General features: G+C 43.8%; 2 protein-coding genes across 4 annotated transcripts in view; both read left to right on the top strand.

Annotated features, from left to right (window-relative positions):
- The first annotated feature begins 327 nt into the window (after positions 1–327).
- fan1 (FANCD2 and FANCI associated nuclease 1) lies at positions 328–13801 on the top strand. 2 transcript variants are annotated; one of them, XM_036969403.2, is made up of 14 exons: positions 328–615; positions 1183–2690; positions 2959–3099; positions 3546–3753; positions 4722–4955; positions 6525–6656; positions 6941–7049; positions 8334–8453; positions 9535–9699; positions 10420–10579; positions 11453–11556; positions 12269–12463; positions 13102–13230; positions 13425–13801. In XM_036969403.2, exons 2-14 carry the CDS (start codon positions 1301–1303, stop codon positions 13560–13562), a joined length of 3225 nt encoding a protein of 1074 aa, XP_036825298.2. In that variant the 5' UTR covers positions 328–615; positions 1183–1300; the 3' UTR covers positions 13563–13801. The 2 variants fall into 2 exon arrangements, with proteins under 2 accessions (XP_036825298.2, XP_090087151.1); XM_090231025.1 differs by having other exon boundaries at positions 350–615; positions 1262–2690.
- A 246-nt stretch (positions 13802–14047) lies between these two features.
- The window catches only part of LOC110521213 (disintegrin and metalloproteinase domain-containing protein 10), a 32223-nt gene continuing 26467 nt past the window's right edge, over positions 14048–19803 (top strand). Inside the window, exons 1-2 of one of the 2 annotated variants that reach the window (XM_090231026.1) lie at positions 14048–14243; positions 16707–16860. In XM_090231026.1, the coding sequence (XP_090087152.1) occupies positions 14177–14243; positions 16707–16860 (221 nt within the window). In that variant the 5' untranslated portion in view covers positions 14048–14176. The remainder of the gene's footprint in view (positions 14244–16706; positions 16861–19803) is intronic. The other variant, XM_090231027.1, reaches the window with a different exon arrangement.

The following is a 19803-nucleotide window of genomic DNA, read 5'->3' as shown; positions in this document are numbered from 1 at the left end:
CAAAGTGAGTGGCCTTTAGCAAAAAAAGCACATATATTTGTTTTATTGGGGCCAAAAACATAAACAATTTTTCCAGATAGTCAATGCATTGTCTATTCATTCATTTTTTTATGTGCAGTTGATGCTGCATTTATTTATATAGAAATGGTAGGCTATTTACACCTCATAGGCCTATTATCTCAATTAATTAGAGCCTCAACAATTCATATTTTAAAGTGTTTTATGCTGTGTTATTATTATTATTGTTTTGTGAAAGCACACAATTTCCTACCTTTTCACCAATATATGAAAATCCATCAAATCGATGAATTTGTCATCTACTACCTCAGTCTACTCAACATCCTTTCTCGATTGCTCTAGCGTTGCGCGCGAACCCGGCTGTTCTGTAACGACGAAACACGGGATACTCAAAGAGCTTCATTTCTCATCTAAAACTCAAAATAATTATATTATAACACAATGCATAACCAGTATGACCGTTTCTATATCATTGCCTGACGCCTGCAAAGGTAACGTGAAGAGAGCAAGAGAACTAGCCAGCTAGCTAACGTTAGCTCAGCCACGCATTGCCCATTCTAGATGAATGATCGGTGGTGAACGGCACCGGTGACACTGGTGAGTGGATGAGCTACAATGTGAAGGAATTATACTTTTATGATGTTGACATTGTACTAAATAACATACGGTGTTAGTGTAGTCTCTATGACAACAATGTTCAGCAGAGTAGGTTTCTCTCACTGTCACATTACATAAATACTCGGGAGTATACCAAGCATGAGGAACACCTTCCTAATATTGACTTTTCATTTGTGTCTCGTTTAACTCAACGCGAATGTGCCAATTGAATCTCAGTTTAAGGAAAGGTTAGTACCAGCAACACAAATGAGGGGAAAATTCGGTGGTGGTATTCGATAGGTTTTTTTATTTTAAAAAAATCATGAATTTCAGCACCCTGCAGAAGAACGGCACTTGAACAGGACAAATTTAGGTACAGGTAACCCGTTTCAGTTGTGATTGTATTTTATTTTTTACAAGAATCGACTGATTGTGGGTAAATAAGGGTTATTGCTATCAAATCCCGCGACCGGTTATCAAAACTCAACTCTTGCCTCGATATAAGAGAACGGAGTGAAGCGTTCCTCGGCTTTGTGAACTGTAATCTTTGCCTCTCTCACTTTACAGATTGGTGGTAGACCTACATTTTGCAAGTTACTGTCAAGATAGCTACATAATAGAATATCAGCCCCTGTTTTTTTTGTAGACAAAACGTGAAAAACAACACAACAGTTGAATCATCATCATGGCAGAGAAAGGAAACAAACGCAAACAGAGAAGCCTCTCAATAACAAAGAGAAAAGGATACGTCAGTAGTAAAGATGGTAAGAAGAGTGCCGATGCATGTCCTGGTACGGCCTCCATCTCATCATTCTTCAACAATGCCCTGCCACCTAGACTGCCATGTCCTCTGTGTGGTCAGCTAGTGCCACGGTTCAGGATAAACCAACACATTGACTCACAGTGTCAGAACTTTCAGAGGGAAGATGGTGCGTCCATGGATACTGCTTCAGCCTGTAACATTGTTACTACAACAAAGCTGGCATCGTCTCACTCTCCTTCCAGGAGGGCCAGTAAGGACCATGATCCAGACACAGGGCCTTCCTGTTCAAAGGAGGAAAAGCCTCAGCGAGAGGCCAACACCAGCCCATACTTTAAAAAGTCTGGTGCTTCTTCTTCTTCTCAGCAGATAAACACCAGAGAGATGAGCAGTAAGACTGTAATCAGGCCCATTGACATAGGTAGCAGGCTGTCCTCTAAGCTCTCCAGGAGGGGCCTGAAGCAAAGGCTGAAGTCCCCTGAGGACATACAGTTGCAGGTTGATGATATCATCACCATCCAGGAGTCCCCAGAGAGAAACAGAAGGCCTGAGGAGCTGAGCAGCTCTCAGAAGGAGAACCACCTCCCTCAGGGATTTGGTGACCAGACAACATGCTTAATGGACACAGAGACAACAAATGTCACAGTGGAAAGTCACAGTACTATTTCACTGGGCAGACCTCAGGTAGAAAGCAGAGAAGAAACTTTAGAATGTTTAGAATCCAAATCTGAATCTAAATTAGAATCATTGTCTCCGGTAGTTTCTATGGCCCCGCGACCTCTGTCCTATGCTCCATCCAGACTGAACAAGAGGAAGAAAGGAGGGAAAGCGGAGGTCTCTGTTAAAACACAGAGGATGTCTACTCGCAGCAAGAAAGCCAGATGTGAGAAGAGAGATGGTGAAGAACCAGATGATGACCTCACTAGAAACAAACTCCTTACGTCAACAACAACAACAACAGCTGATGATGATAAGCAACACGGAACAGAAGAATCTTCTACTGGTAACTGTGACACTCTTTTGAAGAGCAGCACACAGGTGCCCGAGGAGGAGCGTCAGAGAAGAAAAGTACAACTAGAGGAAGAAGGAGAACAAGAAGAACAAGAAGAATCCACAGTGACCGGTAGCAGTGATCAGCTGACAGAGCCTGACACAGACAGAGGAACTGATAAGCAAGATTCAGAGTCACCGCGGTTACCGTACTACCTAGGTAACTTCCTGACCGTGCTAGAGGCAGTGCTGGAGAATGAAGACGATAGGATGCTGTTCAATCAAGAAGACCTTTCAGCCATACACGGCTTTGAGCGTCTGTCAGGTGTGTAGAATAGAACAAACATGACTGTCCTATGACAAATGTTATGTTTTATATAGCTGTTATAAGGGCTTTATGAATGCATACATAAAGGCTACAGGAAAGTGTTCTGCAAATGTGTTTTTGAACATACACAACATATTTATAACACGAAGATAATATAAAATCACATTGTACAATATAATTTCATGTAGTAGTACACGTTTAGTATTTTTTGACTACTATTTTTATCATCAACCAGTCTTGCTAATTTGCCTCTCCTTCCTCTCAGTGACAGGACAGAAGCTGTATGTGAGACTGTTCCAGAGGAAACTGAAGTGGCTCCAGGTCAACAAGCTAAACTATAATGAGATTAGCACTGACCTGGGACCTGTAGCTCAGGAGCTGGTGGAAGGAGGTTTCCTACAGACAGGTGAATGATTGGACTGGAATTGTTTTATGCTACATGCTAACTGTTGAATGGACTTCAATGGGATTATGCTAAATGCTAATTGTTGAAAGGGCTTGAATGGTATAATGCTAAATGCTAATTGTTGAAAGGTCTTGAATGGTATAATGCTAAATGATAATTGTTGAAAGGTCTTGAATGGTATTATGCTAAATGCTAATTGTTGAAAGGTCTTGAATGGTATTATGCTAAATGCTAATGTAGTGAATGGCTAAATGCATTGCTACTGCCTTCCTGGGATCTAGAGGTGCTGAAGCCCTGGATGCAGACATGTCTTTACTGAGTCAGTATTGACTGTGCTTCTTGAGTGTGTTGTGTTAATGGTCACGCTAACAGTGGGAAGTCACTCAAATGTTCATCCCTAACCAACCCCTACCATCCAATGCCCAACATCCTCAACTGTTTTCCAGACAGTGACCTCCAGGAGCTTGGGGAGGTGCTGGACCTGCTGCCCGCCCCGGAGCTTCGTAGCCTGGCTAAGACGTTCCACCTGGGGGGTCCTGGGTCTGGTACCCAGAAACATCAGCTGGTGGAGGGACTCCTGAAGCTGAGCAGACAGAGGTCTCTGTTCGCCCTGGCCCCTGGACAGAACAACATTGGGACTGTCATACTAAAGAGGTGAGAGGGGAGGGGCTCTAGTGACAGATTCTAGAGTCATTCACAGCAATTATGTCCCACCCTTTTTCTGCTGGCCTTTTATTTTATTTTAATTGAAAGGGATAGACATTAGTGCATGGGACACAGATGGAATGGGAGACAGATGGAATGGGAGACTGATGGAATGGGGGACTGATGGAATGGGGGACTGATGGTATGGGGGACTGATGGAATGGGGGACTGATGGAATGGGTGACTGATGGAATGGGTGACTGATGGAATGGGGGACTGATGGAATGGGGGACTGATGGAATGGGGGACTGATGGAATGGGAGACTGATGGAATGGGAGACTGATGGAATGGGAGACTGATGGAATGGGGGACTGATGGAATGGGAGACTGATGGAATGGGGGACTGATGGAATGGGAGACAGATGGAATGGGAGACAGATGGAATGGGGGACTGATGGAATGGGAGACTGATGGAATGGGTGACTGATGGAATGGGAGACTGATGGAATGAGGGACTGATGGAATGGGGGACTGATGGAATGGGAGACTGATGGAATGGGTGACTGATGGAATGGGGGACTGATGGAATGAGGGACTGATGGAATGGGAGACTGATGGAATGGGAGACAGATGGAATGGGGGAGACAGATGGAATGGGAGACGGATGGAATGGGGGACTGATGGAATGGGTGACTGATGGAATGGGACACAGATGGAATGGGAGACTGATGGAATGGGAGACTGATGGAATGGGAGACTGATGGAATGGGGGACTGATGGAATGGGGGACTGATGGAATGGGTGACTGACGGAATGGGAGACTGATGGAATGGGATAAAGTGTACAGACGGGCGTTACATTGGGACAGGCATTTGTTCCTACGCAGGCAGGGGATTGCATATGTGACGAGGTCAGCTGCCTTAAACACACAACCGTCCTCAGGCACACTCCTACACTAATAATCTCTCCTCTCCAGGGCGAAGCATCTAGCTGGTTCCTGTGTACGTCTGCATCGCGGCCCCAGGGCTGTGTTCTCTCGCGTCCTCCTCCTCTTCTCCCTGACAGATGGTCTGGAGGAGGAGGAGACGGCCGGAGGGGGTCAGGGTCAGCTCTACACCATCCTACTGGTCAACTCTGGCCGACTTGCCTTCCCTGACTACACCGTACAGCGCAGAGCCAAACTGTTCCTGGATAGAGAAGATCTTATCAGGTTAGAGCATAGACGTACAGTGTATTTGGGTCAGATCTCATTGGTCAGTGTTGTGGACACTTGATTGATCAACCTCAAATGTTTGTTTATTTAGGTGTGCGTTTCATAAGCTATCTACGTGTTATTATAAAATGGGGATGTTTGGGTCCTAGATGTTGATTGATTGATAGCAGGGAGTTATGGGTAATGCCTGTTAACAGTTCAATGCACATCCACTGTCCCACAGCCCCATGCAGGCAATTCATGACCTTCATGTCCCCTGGGAAAAAAAGTATCTAGACAAGATTTTTTTGGGCTGCAACTGTAAGGGTTTGTATAAACCTTGCTGCCTGCCTCTCTGATCTGTGCAACAATGGTGCCATTTTTTGTTGTTGCCGTCTCCACCATTCCCCCGCTTCCCGTCGTGACTAAGAACAGCCCTTAGTCCTGGTGTTATTCTTACAATAATCCATGGGCTTTTCATGCCTTATTGCTTAAAGATCAGAAAGGAGAGAGGGAGATGCATGTAGAAGGGGCACACACAGACATGAAGGGCCTAGACACCAGGTGGATATGTAGTCCATAATCAGCAGCGCTACCATTAGACCAGACTCTGGCACACATTCTGCCAATATTAACAAGATGGCTCCGAACCTGTGAGTCTTTCTGGGTAAGTCTCTAAGAGCTTTACACACCTGGATTGTGCAAAATGTGCCCATTATTTTTTTCAGAATTCCTCAAGCTCTGTAAAATTGGTTATTAACAACCATTTTCAGGTCTTGCCATAGATTTTCAAGCAGATTTAAATAAAAACTGTGTCGCTATCGGTTTGGTTTGAATAAGTTTGACGGCCCGCAACCTTTCCCAGTCCACGTGATCAAAACAGTCAGACCAATGTTGAACAGTCAGGCACACTCCTTACCACGGGTGCTTCCTGCTTAAGTTTCTGCCTATTGGCGGGGAGGAGCAGGATGGAGGCGTTGTCTGATTTGCCAAAGGGTGCTTCTAACATTTTTGTTATTTACATTTAACCTTTAAGAACAAATTCTTATTTACAATGGCGGTCTACACCGGCCAAATCCGGACGACGCTGGGCCAATTGTGAGCCGCCCTATGGGACTCCCATATTTTGTCTTGCCCATTCACCCTCTGAATGGCACACATACACAATCCATGTCTCAATTCTCTCAAGGCTTAAAACTCCTTCTTTAACCTGTCTCTTCCCCTTCATCTACACTGATTGAAGGGGATTGAACAGGTGGCATCAATGAGGGATAATAACTCACCTGATCAGGTGTTCCTCATTATTTTTTTTGTCCAACTTGGTGTAGATGTATTCATACTCTCACGACTCTGGGTCCCAGACTTCTAATATTTCTGTCTTAATGTCTTTGTTCTTTTTAACTTTTAGATTGCGTGTTATTGTTATTGTGTTGCTAGATATTGCTTCATTTTTGGGAGCTGGAAACAACAGCATTTATACCCTCACCGGGTGATAACGTCTGCAACAAAAAAAACAGCGTACGTGACCGATAAACGTTAATCTGATTGTGTCGTTGGACTCAGCGCCTCTCTGTCCTGTTGTGTCAGGTATGAGGCGGCGATGCGAGCGCTGCAAGAGGTGATCACAGCCATGCAGACCGGCCACTGGGAGGACGCTCTGGGACTTTACACTGCAGCCAAGACGACCTGGCAGGAGACGAGCAAGACGTACGACCTCAGGTGGGGACCACTAGCGGCATATTCATCCCTCTTTGTCAATCTTTGATATGTGGCCATGCGGATTTCACATTGGTCTGCACAGCCAAATGCAACCCCCCCCCCCCCCCCACACACACACACACACACACACACACACACACACACACAATAATCGCTTGATAAGCAACATCATTGACATTGGTCGACAGCCATAAGCCAGCCAAACCTAAAGTGCGTGTGTGTGTGTGTGTGTGTGTGTGTGTGTGTGTGTGTGTGTGTGTGTGTGTGTGTGTGTGTGTGTGTAGCCACCAGGAAGAGCTGCCAGTGTTCCTGCGCTGTTTCACCACAGGGTGGGCCTACACACGCATCCTGTCCAGGGGAGTAGAAGTACTACAGAGGTTACGTTGCTACAAGGTGGGTGCAGACACACACACACACATCATATACCTCGATACACACTAGAACTGTCCCAGACAAAAAATATATATAGTCGTTCTTTCGACCAATCGACCAACGTGTATTTTTCCATATATAGACACATCCTATGTGTTTTAATCAAATCAGCTGTATGCACTGAGCTTGTCTGATGCTTTAAAAAGTGCACTGTTTGATGAAATAATTAAGACACAGATAACTAGAGGGAATCTGACCGCAATTGATTTGATTGTGCCGGGCCGGGCCGGGCTCAGACTTGCTGCGCTGTGTGAAAAAAGACAGCGAGGGACTGTGCGACCCGTTGTCTCTCTGTCCTCCCTGCTGCAGAGACCACCACAGAACATCAACAGTGTGTATCGCTCCTCCCTGCTGCAGCGACCACCACAGAACATCAGCAGTGTGTATCACACTGTCTCTGCTGCAGCGACCAACACAGAACATCAACAGTGTGTTTCACACTGTCTCTGCTGCAGCGACCACCACAGAACATCAACAGTGTTTATCACACTGTCTCTGCTGCAGCGACCACCACAGAACATCAACAGTGTGTATCACACTGTCTCTGCTGCAGCGACCACCACAGAACATCAACAGTGTGTATCACACTGTCTCTGCTGCAGCGACCACCACAGAACATCAACAGTGTGTATCACACTGTCTCTACTGCAGCGACCACCACAGAACATCAACAGTGTGTATCACTCTGTCCATGTTGCCCGAACTGCAACATAATTACAGCCTTTTCTAATTGAAAAGTTCCGTTACCAAAATCCCTAATTTATTTATGAAAATATCCCCTCAAACCCGTGCTCTCTTTATGTGACACGTGTGCATCGAATGCACGCGACCAATAGGGCCTGACCTTTAAAGCATGTCATAATCACATTAATAAATTGGTTGTAACAAACTCTGAACACCGGAACACGTGTGACAGCAAAACGGATGCAGAGGACGTGACTGGAAACGGGGGAATGTTTTACTGGTTGCTCAGGAGGTAAAGGGGAAGTCAGATGTGTGGAATACATTTGACTAGTTGTGGAAAATACTGGAGATCAAGAAGGTAAGGAGAAAGACCTGCGTGCGTATTATGTGCCAAACAGATACTGTTACAGTATACACACACACATTCATATACACACATATACCAAGATATACACACACACATTCATATACACACATATACCAAGATATACACACACACATTCATATACACACACAGCAGAGTGTAGTGTAATGTATTGATTCAGATTGGTTGTGTTCCAGGAAGCGGTGAAGGAGCTGCGCTCACTATTGTCCCAGTCAGTCTACTGTCCAGACAGCAGGGGGCGATGGTGGGACAGACTGGCACTCAATCTCCAGCAGCACCTCAAACTACCTGAACAGGTCAGTCAACCTCAAACTACCTGAACAGGTCAGTCAACCTCCAGTCCAACCTCAAACTACCTGAACAGGTCAGTCAGCCACCCAACCTCCAGCCCAACCTCAAACTACCTGAACAGGTCAGTCAGCCACCTAACCTCCAGCAGCACCTCAAACTACCTGAACAGGTCAGTCAACCTCCAGTCCAACCTCAAACTACCTGAACAGGTCAGTCAGCCACCCAACCTCAAACTACCTGAACAGGTCAGTCAACCTCAAACTACCTGAACAGGTCAGTCAACCTCAAACTACCTGAACAGGTCAGTCGACCTCAAACTACCTGAACAGGTCAGTCGACCTCAAACTACCTGAACAGGTCAGTCGACCTCAAACTACCTGAACAGGTCAGTCGACCTCAAACTACCTGAACAGGTCAGTCGACCTCAAACTACCTGAACAGGTCAGTCGACCTCAAACTACCTGAACAGGTCAGTCGACCTCAAACTACCTGAACAGGTCAGTCGACCTCAAACTACCTGAACAGGTCAGTCAACCTCAAACTACCTGAACAGGTCAGTCAACCTCAAACTACCTGAACAGGTCAGTCAACCTCAAACTACCTGAACAGGTCAGTCAACCACCTAACTTCCAGCAGCACCTCAAACTACCTGAACAGGTCAGTCGACCTCAAACTACCTGAACAAGTCAGTCAACCTCAAACTACCTGAACAGGTCAGTCAACCTCCAGTCCAACCTCAAACTACCTGAACAGGTCAGTCAGCCACCTAACCTCCAGTCAACCTCAAACTACCTGTCAGCCACCTAAACTCCAGCAGCACCTCAAACTACCTGAACAGGTCAGTCAACCTCAAACTACCTGAACAGGTCAGTCAACCACCTAACCCCCAGCAGCACACACCGTCTCTTAAGTACTTTGTCCCATGGTTCTTCCTGAACTTATGGACTATTGCACTTTGTTAATGTTTGTCTGGATTTCACTTTGCACTGTTGTTATACGTGGTATTTATTAAATGTGTGTGTTTTTGTCTGTGTCCGTAATTAGCATTAATTTAATTGAAATTCCCCATGTTCCCCCCAATCCCAGGCTATCAGCTCCATCAGAGACGGTCTCTCTGACCCCTTGGTGAGGACGGGCCACCAGCTTTCACTCCACCAGAGAGCCAATAGGATGAAGGAATCCCCTAGCTACAAGAATTACCACCCTGTACTCAGTGACCTGCCCACCATCCACGTCAACGATGTCACTCATGTGAGTCACTTCTGTCGCTTTATTTTTTTTTTTTTACCTTTATTTAACTTGTCAAGTCAGTTAAGAACATATTCTTATTTTCAATGACGGCCTAGGAACAGGCCTGTTCAGGGGCAGAACGACAGAGGGTCAGCTCGGGGGTTTGAACTTGCAACCTTCCGGTTACTAGTCTAACCACTAGGCCACCCTGCCGCCCCAGTTGAAATACACATTATATGAAATATACATGGGTCAATTCTAAGCGATGATCGAGATGACAATCTTTGTTAGCAAGTTAAGTAAACGCTAAACGCAAAAAAATAAAAAATCAAACGTTAGTTAAGAGGTGGGCCATATTATATTCCCAAAATATAAAGGAGGGTAAACTGGGTTTACTTGAGTTTATGCTTCATGACATCACTGATGATGTCTTTTGACTTTCTAAACATCAAGCAGTTTTAAGGGGCTCCCGAGTGGTGCAGCGGTCTAAGGCATTGCTGGAGGCGTCACTACAGACACCCTGGTTTGATTCCAGGCTGTATCACAACCGGCCGTGATTGGGAGTCCCATAGGGCGGTGCGCAATTGGCCCCAGTTGCGTCCGGGTTAGGGTTTGGCCGGTGTAGGCCGTCCATTCTGAATAAGAATTTGTTCTTAACTGACTTGCCTAGTTAAATAAAGAGTAAAATAAATATAAAAACAGACTTGTTTAGTGTGTGCTAATTGTGTTTGTGTCTTCTAGGTCACTATCCGAGGGCAGCTCTTCCCCCACGAGGGGGGGACAGGGAAGAATGTGTTCCTCATGCCTGCTGAGGAAGGAGCAGAGGGAGGATACTCCACTGTCATGTGTTCTGTGGAAGAGCTGTCACTGGCACACTACCGTCGGCAAGGCTTTGACCAAGGTGTTCTGCTTTACTTCTTTTCTAGTTTCCTGTTGTTTTTTTTTTTTTTTTTTTGTTGCTTCTTTTAAATCGTCAAGTTTTCATGTCTTAAGTGTATTTGACATATAAACCAGAGCTTTCACAGTAAAAAAAACAAAACAATTGAAAACAGCAAGTTCAGTAAAGTTCTCCTGTTGTCACATGAACCTGTACTTGGAAATGTAATCAAATCTAATTGTATTTGTCACAGACTTTTTGCATTGCTGCTACTCTTTGTTATTGTCTATGCATAGTCACTTTAATACCTCTACCTAGATGGACATATTACCTCGAATAACCGGTGTCCCCGCACATTGACTCTGTGCTGGTATCCCCTGTATATATATATATATATTTAAAAAATAATAATAATCATGTTTTAACTACATTGTTGGTTAAGGGATCTTAAGTAAGCATTTCACTGTAAGGCATTTCACTGTAAGGTTTCACTGTAAGGCATTTCACTGTAAGGCATTTCACTGTAAGGCATTTCACTGTAAGGCATTTCACTGTAAGGCGTTTCACTGTAAGGCATTTCACTGTAAGGCGTTTCACTGTAAGGTTTCACTGTGAGGCATTTCACTGTAAGGCATTTCACTGTAAGGTTTCACTGTAAGGCATTTCACTGTAAGGCATTTCACTGTAAGGCGTTTCACTGTAAGGTTTCACTGTAAGACATTTCACTGTAAGGCATTTCACTGTAAGGCATTTCACTGTAAGGCATTTCACTGTACCTGTTGTATTCGGTGCATATGTGACAAATACAATTTGATACAACTTTACCGTGAAATGCTTCCTTACCACATGGATGGATGGAAGTGAAGTTTGACTGAAACTTCTCTTGGTTATCTATAGGTATCCATGGAGAGGGCTCCACGTTTTCCACTCTGTTTGGTCTTCTGTTATGGGACGTCATTTTCATGGAGGGTATTCCAGACGTCTTCCGGAATCCCTACCAGGTAAACACGCTCTACCAGGTAAACACACTCTACCAGGTAAACACGCTCTACCAGGTAAACACGCTCTACCAGGTAAACACGCTCTACCAGGTAAACACGCTCTACCAGGTAAACACGCTCTACCAGGTAAACACGCTCTACCAGGTAAACACGCTCTACCAGGTAAACACGCTCTACCAGGTAAACACGCTCTACCAGGTAAACACGCTCTACCAGGTAAACACGCTCTACCAGGTAAACACGCTCTACCAGGTAAACACGCTCTACCAGGTAAACACGCTCTACCAGGTAAACACGCTCTACCAGGTAAACGCGCTCTACCAGGTAAACGCGCTCTACCAGGTAAACGCGCTCTACCAGGTAAACGCGCTCTACCAGGTAAACGCGCTCTACCAGGTAAACGCGCTCTACCAGGTAAACGCGCTCTACCAGGTAAACACGCTCTACCAGGTAAACACGCTCTACCAGGTAAACACGCTCTACCAGGTAAACACGCTCTACCAGGTAAACATGCTCTACCTGTCCTTTTTTTTGTGTGGTTCAGTTGGTTGAAGCGTGGCAGTAACTACGCCACGGTTGTCAGTTCAATTCCCACAAGGCTCACGTATACCTGTACCTACATGCCCTCACTGTCTTGTCAGACTCTCTGGATAAAAGTGTCTTATACGAGGCATATATTAATATTTCCTCATCTCTCTTGTTCCTCTCCTAGCCCTGCCCACTGGACCTCTTCACAGACTGTTTCTATGGGAACCGGAGGGAGGCGATAGAGACGCGTGTGCAGGTGCTCTGTGAGGCGTCCATTGAGACGCTGCACAGCCTGATGGCTGAGGCCTGGACCAATCAGGAGGGGAAGGTGTGTTCACTGGTCAACTGGGAGCGCTTCTCATCCCTGCAGCGGGCACAGGTAACCACAGTTAAGGCTCACTTCAAACCGATTGGATGACGCATTGTCGGTACAGACAATCTTGTTTGTCATTGACTTACCAGTGTGGTTCAGTTGGTAAAAGTAGCTTCGGTGCTAGCAACGCCAAGGTTGTGGGTTCACTGGCCTCTTTAGTAATGGAACACTAGTCACTCTAATCATGTTTACATATTTTTTGTTTCACTCATCTCATGTGTATATACTGTATTCTATTCTACTGTATTTTAGTCTATGCCCATCTGAAATTGCTCATCCTAATATTTATATATCCCTTAATTCCATTATTTTACTTTTAGATTGTGTGTATTGTTGTGAATTGTTAGATATTACTACACTGTTGGAGCTAGAAACACAAGCATTTCGCTACACCTGCAATAACATCTGTGACAAATAACTCCCTTTACTTTGAAAAGTTGAAATGCGTCTGCTAAGTTGAATAAATATTGACTTTCAGATTAGTCATTATAAAGCCTATGCTATGATTTCACCTCCATGTATAACGATGTGTTAGTAACATGATTATTGTGTTATGGTAAATCTCATGTAATTGTAGCCTGGTTAAACTAACCTGCTCTCACATTGATCAAAGTCTAACCCTTTGTGGTCTCCTCTCTTTGCAGAGTCTAGTGTCTTGTCTGGGTGGATCGTTTCTGGGAGGGATGATCACTAGGATGGCCAAGGACTACAGACACTGTCGAGCAGGACTGCCTGACCTAGTGGTGTGGAACACATCCAACAACACCTACAAGGTGAGCTCACAGGGCTGTCTAGGCCTGCCTGAGGCTGTGGAATTAAACACATTTATTTGAGATGACTAGGAGGTCTATCTATTTGTCCCATGATGACATGTTGATGAGAGGTAAATGGGGCTTAGCGTCAAACTCTCAGAAGCATCAGATCTACTATTCTATTCTATGAATTCTATCATATTCTATTGTTCCAGCTGGTGGAGGTGAAGGGCCCTAGCGACAAACTGTCCCAGAAGCAACAGATCTGGTTGGATGAGCTACAGAGACTGGGGGCTGATGTAGAGGTTTGTCACGTCACTGCCACCGGGGCCAGAGGAGCTTGGCTGGAATAGGACTGATGAGCTTGGCAAACACCTGCCTTGACCTTTGACCGTCTCACTGAAGTACAGAATTTAATTAAATTGATTTTTTATAAAAATAGCACTCTGTACAGTTTGTTGCAGGACAGACAAGGTTGAGGGGGGGGGGGGACACAATGCGCTTTAATGACTGTATTTTATACAATAACTGTCTAATATGTAAATAAAATTATCTCTCTAATAAATGTAATACATCTGGTTGAATGTGAAAATGTTAACTTTCTTAGTGTCTGGTGATGCCGGGGAAAAGGCTTTTTTGTCCTATTTAGTCAGTCAGCAATGAGTAGAAGAATGACCTGAACATTACATGATGGACTTGGGTTGTACTTTTTGAAACATTACCTGAAATACCTGAAATATATGTTACAATAGTTGGAATTGCATTCAGTTGTACACCTGACTAGGTATCCCGTTTTCCCAATCTGTCACTCCATAATGATGGGGGAAGGGAGAATCCTCCATCCCTACGTCTGACGTCGGGGCGTGAAAGAGAGGGCAGGCGAGGAGGAGAGGAAGCTGCGATCAACACAGGCAGGGCGTCTGAGCCTAAACAAGGACAAAGTGATCACGGTATCAATGCTCTAACAATGGACTTAGCAGATATGCTTGTCGTCAAATTCTTCTGTTTCGTCTACTTAATAAATTACACCCAGGGTGAGTGAGAGCATTTGTATTTGTTTTGTATCGCGAAGCGTTTAGCGGGCTACATTCACGAAGGGAAGAGTAGCCAAGCAAAGACAGCGTTCGAGCGAATGGCTAGCAGGCTAGGCTAAGAAAGCTAACATAGGCCTGGTCGTGAAGATGCCTCTTGTGTCCCTTTTGACACAAACTCCAAACCACAAAGCTATATAGTTGTAAAAAAATATATATTTTATGTTAAGCTTGGCGGAAGCTAGTTTTCTTTAAAACGAGACTTTACTATTTATATGGATGGTTACGATAAGACTACTAGCTAACTAGCTTGCGGGGGTGCCATTGTTATGAGAAATCAGGTGGAATCTGTTGTCTTGGCACGAACGAGCAAAGCGATTTGGGCAATCTGATTTAGCTTGCAATATTTGCAGTGCTGTCGGTCGGTATTGTTTTTTTTTTGCACCACGTCAATACTACATTTTGCAATGATGGGCTGTCCCACTTTCTATCAACATTAGCTAGCATAGTAGCTAGTTAGCCAGCTAATTTAGCATCGTTTTTTTTAGCAACAACAGTTACCTAACTAGGGATCTTGCTAGGTAATTAGCTAACTGTGCCTGTTGACTACTTATTTATTTTTTTGTACATGTTTGACCCAAAGCCAATGGCTCCCTAGTAAGAACATATTCGATCTTTGTTAGCTAGCTATTAGCTTTCCAATGGCAGTAGCTAGCGCCAATATATTATGTTGTAGCTATTCGATGAATACAGTAGTAATGGCTGGAATGGATTATTTGGAACGGAGTCAAAGATGCTTTCAATATCTGTCGTGTTTTATAGTGTTCCATTCCGGCCTTTACAATGAGCCCGTTTTATAACTCCTCCCACCAGCCCACACTGGTAGAACGATACAATAGTATTCATGTGAATACAGCTATTTCCTTACTTTCCATGAACAGCATTCTGATCGCGTAATCGATCGAGGCAACCCACTGTATGTTTTCAATGCGATGTTCTTGTTGACATTATGCTAATCACACACAGAATTGATTCTACAGCTTTGAATGTGTTTCATGGTTCACTTAATAGTATATGGTCCAACTGCTGTGGAAAAAAATATCTAACAAACAGCATCCAGATTGTATTTGTCCAACTACCCCCAATCTGAAACGACTCAATAGGAAATAGCCTAAGTCTCTTAAAGCTATTACAACTACAATGAAACATTTTAATGGTCAGAGTTTAATATTTTATCATGCAAATGTAGGGAGCAGAAAATAGAAGAGTATGCCCAGGCTTGTAGCTATATAGCAGTGGAGGCTCCGGAGGGGAGGACAGCTATTAATAACGTCTGGAACGGAGTAACTGGAATGGCATCAAACACATGGAAACGATTTGTTTGATGTATTTGATACCATTACGCCCAAGTCATTACCACGAGCCCGTCCTCCCCAATTTAGGTGTCATCGACCTCCTATCCTATGTAGTATTTGGCCTACCTACCTTAATGACATCACGAGCTCTAAAATGAAAAGCCTACGACAGTAGCTGGGAGCGGGCACACAAATAAACACCTGCTCCTGTTAGTGATGGCAGACCTGGGTTCAAACACTATTCAAATACTTTTCAGCTTTTGCTCTAGCCTGCCTGAGATGCTAGATGGGTGGGGTTTGCACTTTTGGCACTATTCTATTGGTCCATTAAGCCAGGCAATCTCAATCGAGCACAGACAAAGTATTTGGAATGATTTTAAATAGTGTTTGAGCCCAGGTCTGAGTGATACTAATTCAGTTATAATCCATGTTAAAGCCTTTTATGATGACATGCAGTTGATTTATTTATAGGGTTCAGACTGAGATTGCAATAATCGCCTGGCCTTTTACGGACGTTGACATAGAAATAGGCCCAGATTCTATTCCCGTAATAGATTCACTTTATTTGTTATCATTTTAAGGACAGGCACCACACCCAAAATAGATTGTTTTTGTCAGTTACAGGTGTACTCAGCAGCACCACCTTGTTAATAAATCATTGGGAGAACCGTGGATGTAGACTAGGCTGTACGCTCAATGAACCACCACTCCTTTGCAACAATGTGACGACACTCTTGCCGTCTTTGATAGTTTTAGTCATTGGGGAGGGGCGGAGCCAGGCGTTATGGTGGCCTTTCACAAATCAGGAATCCTGTGTAATTCCAAACAGAATGTGCCTTTTGTTCTGAATGAGTAGAGTATTGTGTTTCCAGGCTTGGCTAGAATAATGTAGGATCATGGATGTTATGAGGGCTAGTGTGCTGTCACGTTTTCAGTCTTTTTCAAGTTAGATGCTACTATCTTTATATGGCTTGTTGATTATAGCTAGGCCTCGAAGAAGATAACGAATTGTAGTTTAATATTCAGCTTACAGCCTGTGGTTTGAAGAGGTGTCCCGTGTGGTGTTGTTGTTCTAGTGGGTCTTAGTTCCTCTGTGTTATCATCTCTCCAGGTTATCATTATGGGAACCCCCTGAACAAGTATGTGCGTCACTACGAGGGTCTGTCCTATAACACCTATGAGTTACAGGACAAGCACCTGAGAGCCAAGAGGGCCCTCCACCACCAAGACACATTTCTCCATCTAGACTTCCACGCACACGGAAGGTTAGTGTCCCAGACTTTTTCACTGTGCTTGTATGTCTGTGTGTCTGTTTTTGTGATGTAGTTTATTTTGTTAAGTCTAAATGAAGAATCAGGAGTGAGCCTCATCTTCAAGATGAGTCTTGTTCCTAAATAACTGAACTGTGATGTTCCTCAAAAACAGGCATTATTGTTGTTTTAAAAAAAAAAAAGAGTTGTTTAGCCTTGTTTTCATCTTTAATTATTTTCATAGAACATAGCCTAAATTATGAATATCCTGTACCTTCTAAACAAGCCTTGCCTGGCTTTGTGGGAGAGCGAAGTGCTCTGTTCTCTCCCAGCGCTGTGCCCAGCCGAGACCATCTGGCGGTTAGTCAGACCTGGGTTCAAATACTATTTAAAATTATTTCAAATACTTTATCTGTGCTTGATTGAGCTTGCCTGGCTTAATTGCTCATTAGAGTTGGCCCCAAATGGCAAACCCGGCTTATCTAGCACTCCTAGGAGGCCAGAGCAAACGCTCAAAGTATTTAAAAAAAACTTCAAATACTGTTTGAACTCAGATCTGTTGCTAGCTTGGCAGGGAGGGGACTAGGCCTCTCATTCTGCCAGTGGCAAAGCCTGGTGCTCCCATTGCTCCTAGCCTCAGATGCTACCTCTTAACAGAGATGGAAGCTGTGGAAACAAAGAAATACAAAAGAAGAAGAGGAGGATGTCTGCAGCTGTTCTGAAAAGCAGGAGTCTCTAAAGCTTGGAATTAATTTAGCCTGAAACCAGGGCCCAGTTTCACAAAACCATCTTAAGGCTTAGTTCGTCGTTAGAACCTTCGTAGGAGCGTCGTTAGAGCGGTGTCCCAAAACCGCTGTTGTTAACGTTGAAAACGCTGGTAATCTAACGCCTGCCTCGGACCACCCGTAGAACAGCCAAGTGTGTCGTTAGATGCTTTTTTTTTTGTTGCCCTCCAACGTCACTACATACACACAGATTTCTGCTAAACATAGAATCACATGGTTTAGCCATCTCCCTGTGACCGCAGATAACTTCAGAGCAGAGTTGACTACAAATACAAAGTTGCCAATGTCTTTGTAATTGATACAAACAGGTGACCTATAGAAAGGGGCTTCAAATGAAATCCCCAAATTAGAGGTCGACCGATTAGGATTTTTCAACGCCGATACCGATTATTGGAGGACCAAAAATGCCGATACTGGTTAATCGGACGATTTATTTTAAAAAATTTAAAAAACATTTGTGATAATGACAATTACAATAATACTGAATTAACACTTATTTTAACTTAATATAAAACATCAATAAAATAAATTTAGCCTCAAATAAATGATGAAACATGTTAAATTTGGTTTAAATTATGCAAAAATAAAGTGTTGGAGAAGAAAGTAATATGTGCCATGTAAAAATGTGTTCCTTGCTCAGAACATGAGAACATATGAAAGTTGGTGGTTCCTTTTAACATGAGACTTCAATATTCCAATGTAAGAGGTTTTAGGTTGTAGTTAATATAGGACTATTTCTTTCTATACCATTTGTATTTCATATACCTTTGACTATTGGATGTTCTTATAGGCACTATAATATTGCCAGTGTAACAGTATAGCTTCCGTCCCCCTCCTCGCCTCGAACCAGGAACACATCGACAACAGCCACACTCGAAGCATCGTGACCCATCGCTCCACAAAAGCCGCGGCCCTTGCAGCCCAAGGGGAATAAACTACTCCAAATCTAAAAGCGAGTGAAGTTTGAAACGGTATTAGCGCACACCCAGCTAACTAGCTAGCCATTTCACATTGGTTACACCAGCCATTAGGCTGATAAGCTTGAAGCCATAAACAGCGCTGTGCTTGCGAAGAGCTGCTGGCAAAACGCACTAAAGTGCTGTTTGAATGAATGATTACGGGCCTGCTGCTGTTCAGTCGGACTGCTCTATCAAATCAGACTTAATTATAACATAATAACACACAGAAATACGAGCCTATGGTCATTAATATAATAGAATCCAGAAACTATCATTTCGAAAACAAAACGTTTATTCTTTCAGTGAAATACGGAACCGTTCCGTATTTTATCTAACGGGTGGCATCCATAAGTCTAAATATTCTTGTTACATTGCACAACCTTCAATGTATGTCATAATTACGTAAAATTCTGGCAAATTAGTTCGCAATGAGCCAGGCAGCCCAAACTGTTGCATATACCCCGACTCTGCGTGCAATGAACGCAAGAGAAATGACACAATTTCACCTGGTTATTATTGCCTGCTAAACTGGATTAGTAGTTATAACTAGCGATTATGATTGATTGTTTTTTATAAGATAAGTTTAATTCCAGCTAGCAATTTACCTTGGCTTCTACTGCATTCGCGTAACAGGCAGGCTACTCGTGGAGTGCAATGGTTAGAGCGCTGGACTAGTTAACTGTGCGGTTGCAAGATGGCTGCTACCATCATTCCGGTTAGCGTTTTGTAAAGCATAAACCAAATAAACCCGGTTGATTCACACCAAAAGCCGGGCCTCCACAGATCATGAGAAGGTCTTATTTGTCTGGCTGTGATCTACCGTTATTGATCACCAGCCCTGAGAGACAAAATGTAAACAAGGTAAGCTTTGGTTTGGTCTGTGTTTGAGCTATAGCTACATGGGAGAGTATTAAATGAATCCTTAGGTTGGTAGGAACAAATCTAGCCTATTATCTGATGTTTGACTTAAGGGCAACATCGAAAGTCCACCGAGTGACTCTTTGCGTATCAAAAATATGATTTTGCCTGCTTGCATCCGTATCCCCTGTATGTCCCCCCAACACCATCACAATGTTTGAGAGATGTTGGCGTTGTAGAAATGTAGTTTTTATAGTGCAAAAATAACTTTAAGGCACATTTTAGTGTGCATAAACAGTGCAATTAACACATTCGGGCATTTTGGAGAGGTTGAAAGGACACTTGAATGTACCCTG

The sequence above is a fragment of the Oncorhynchus mykiss genome, chromosome 4, assembly GCF_057628025.1.
Source record: "Oncorhynchus mykiss isolate SJ-2025 chromosome 4, ASM5762802v1, whole genome shotgun sequence".
Lineage (NCBI taxonomy): Eukaryota > Metazoa > Chordata > Actinopteri > Salmoniformes > Salmonidae > Oncorhynchus > Oncorhynchus mykiss.
This window is presented reverse-complemented; position numbering and strand designations above follow the sequence as displayed.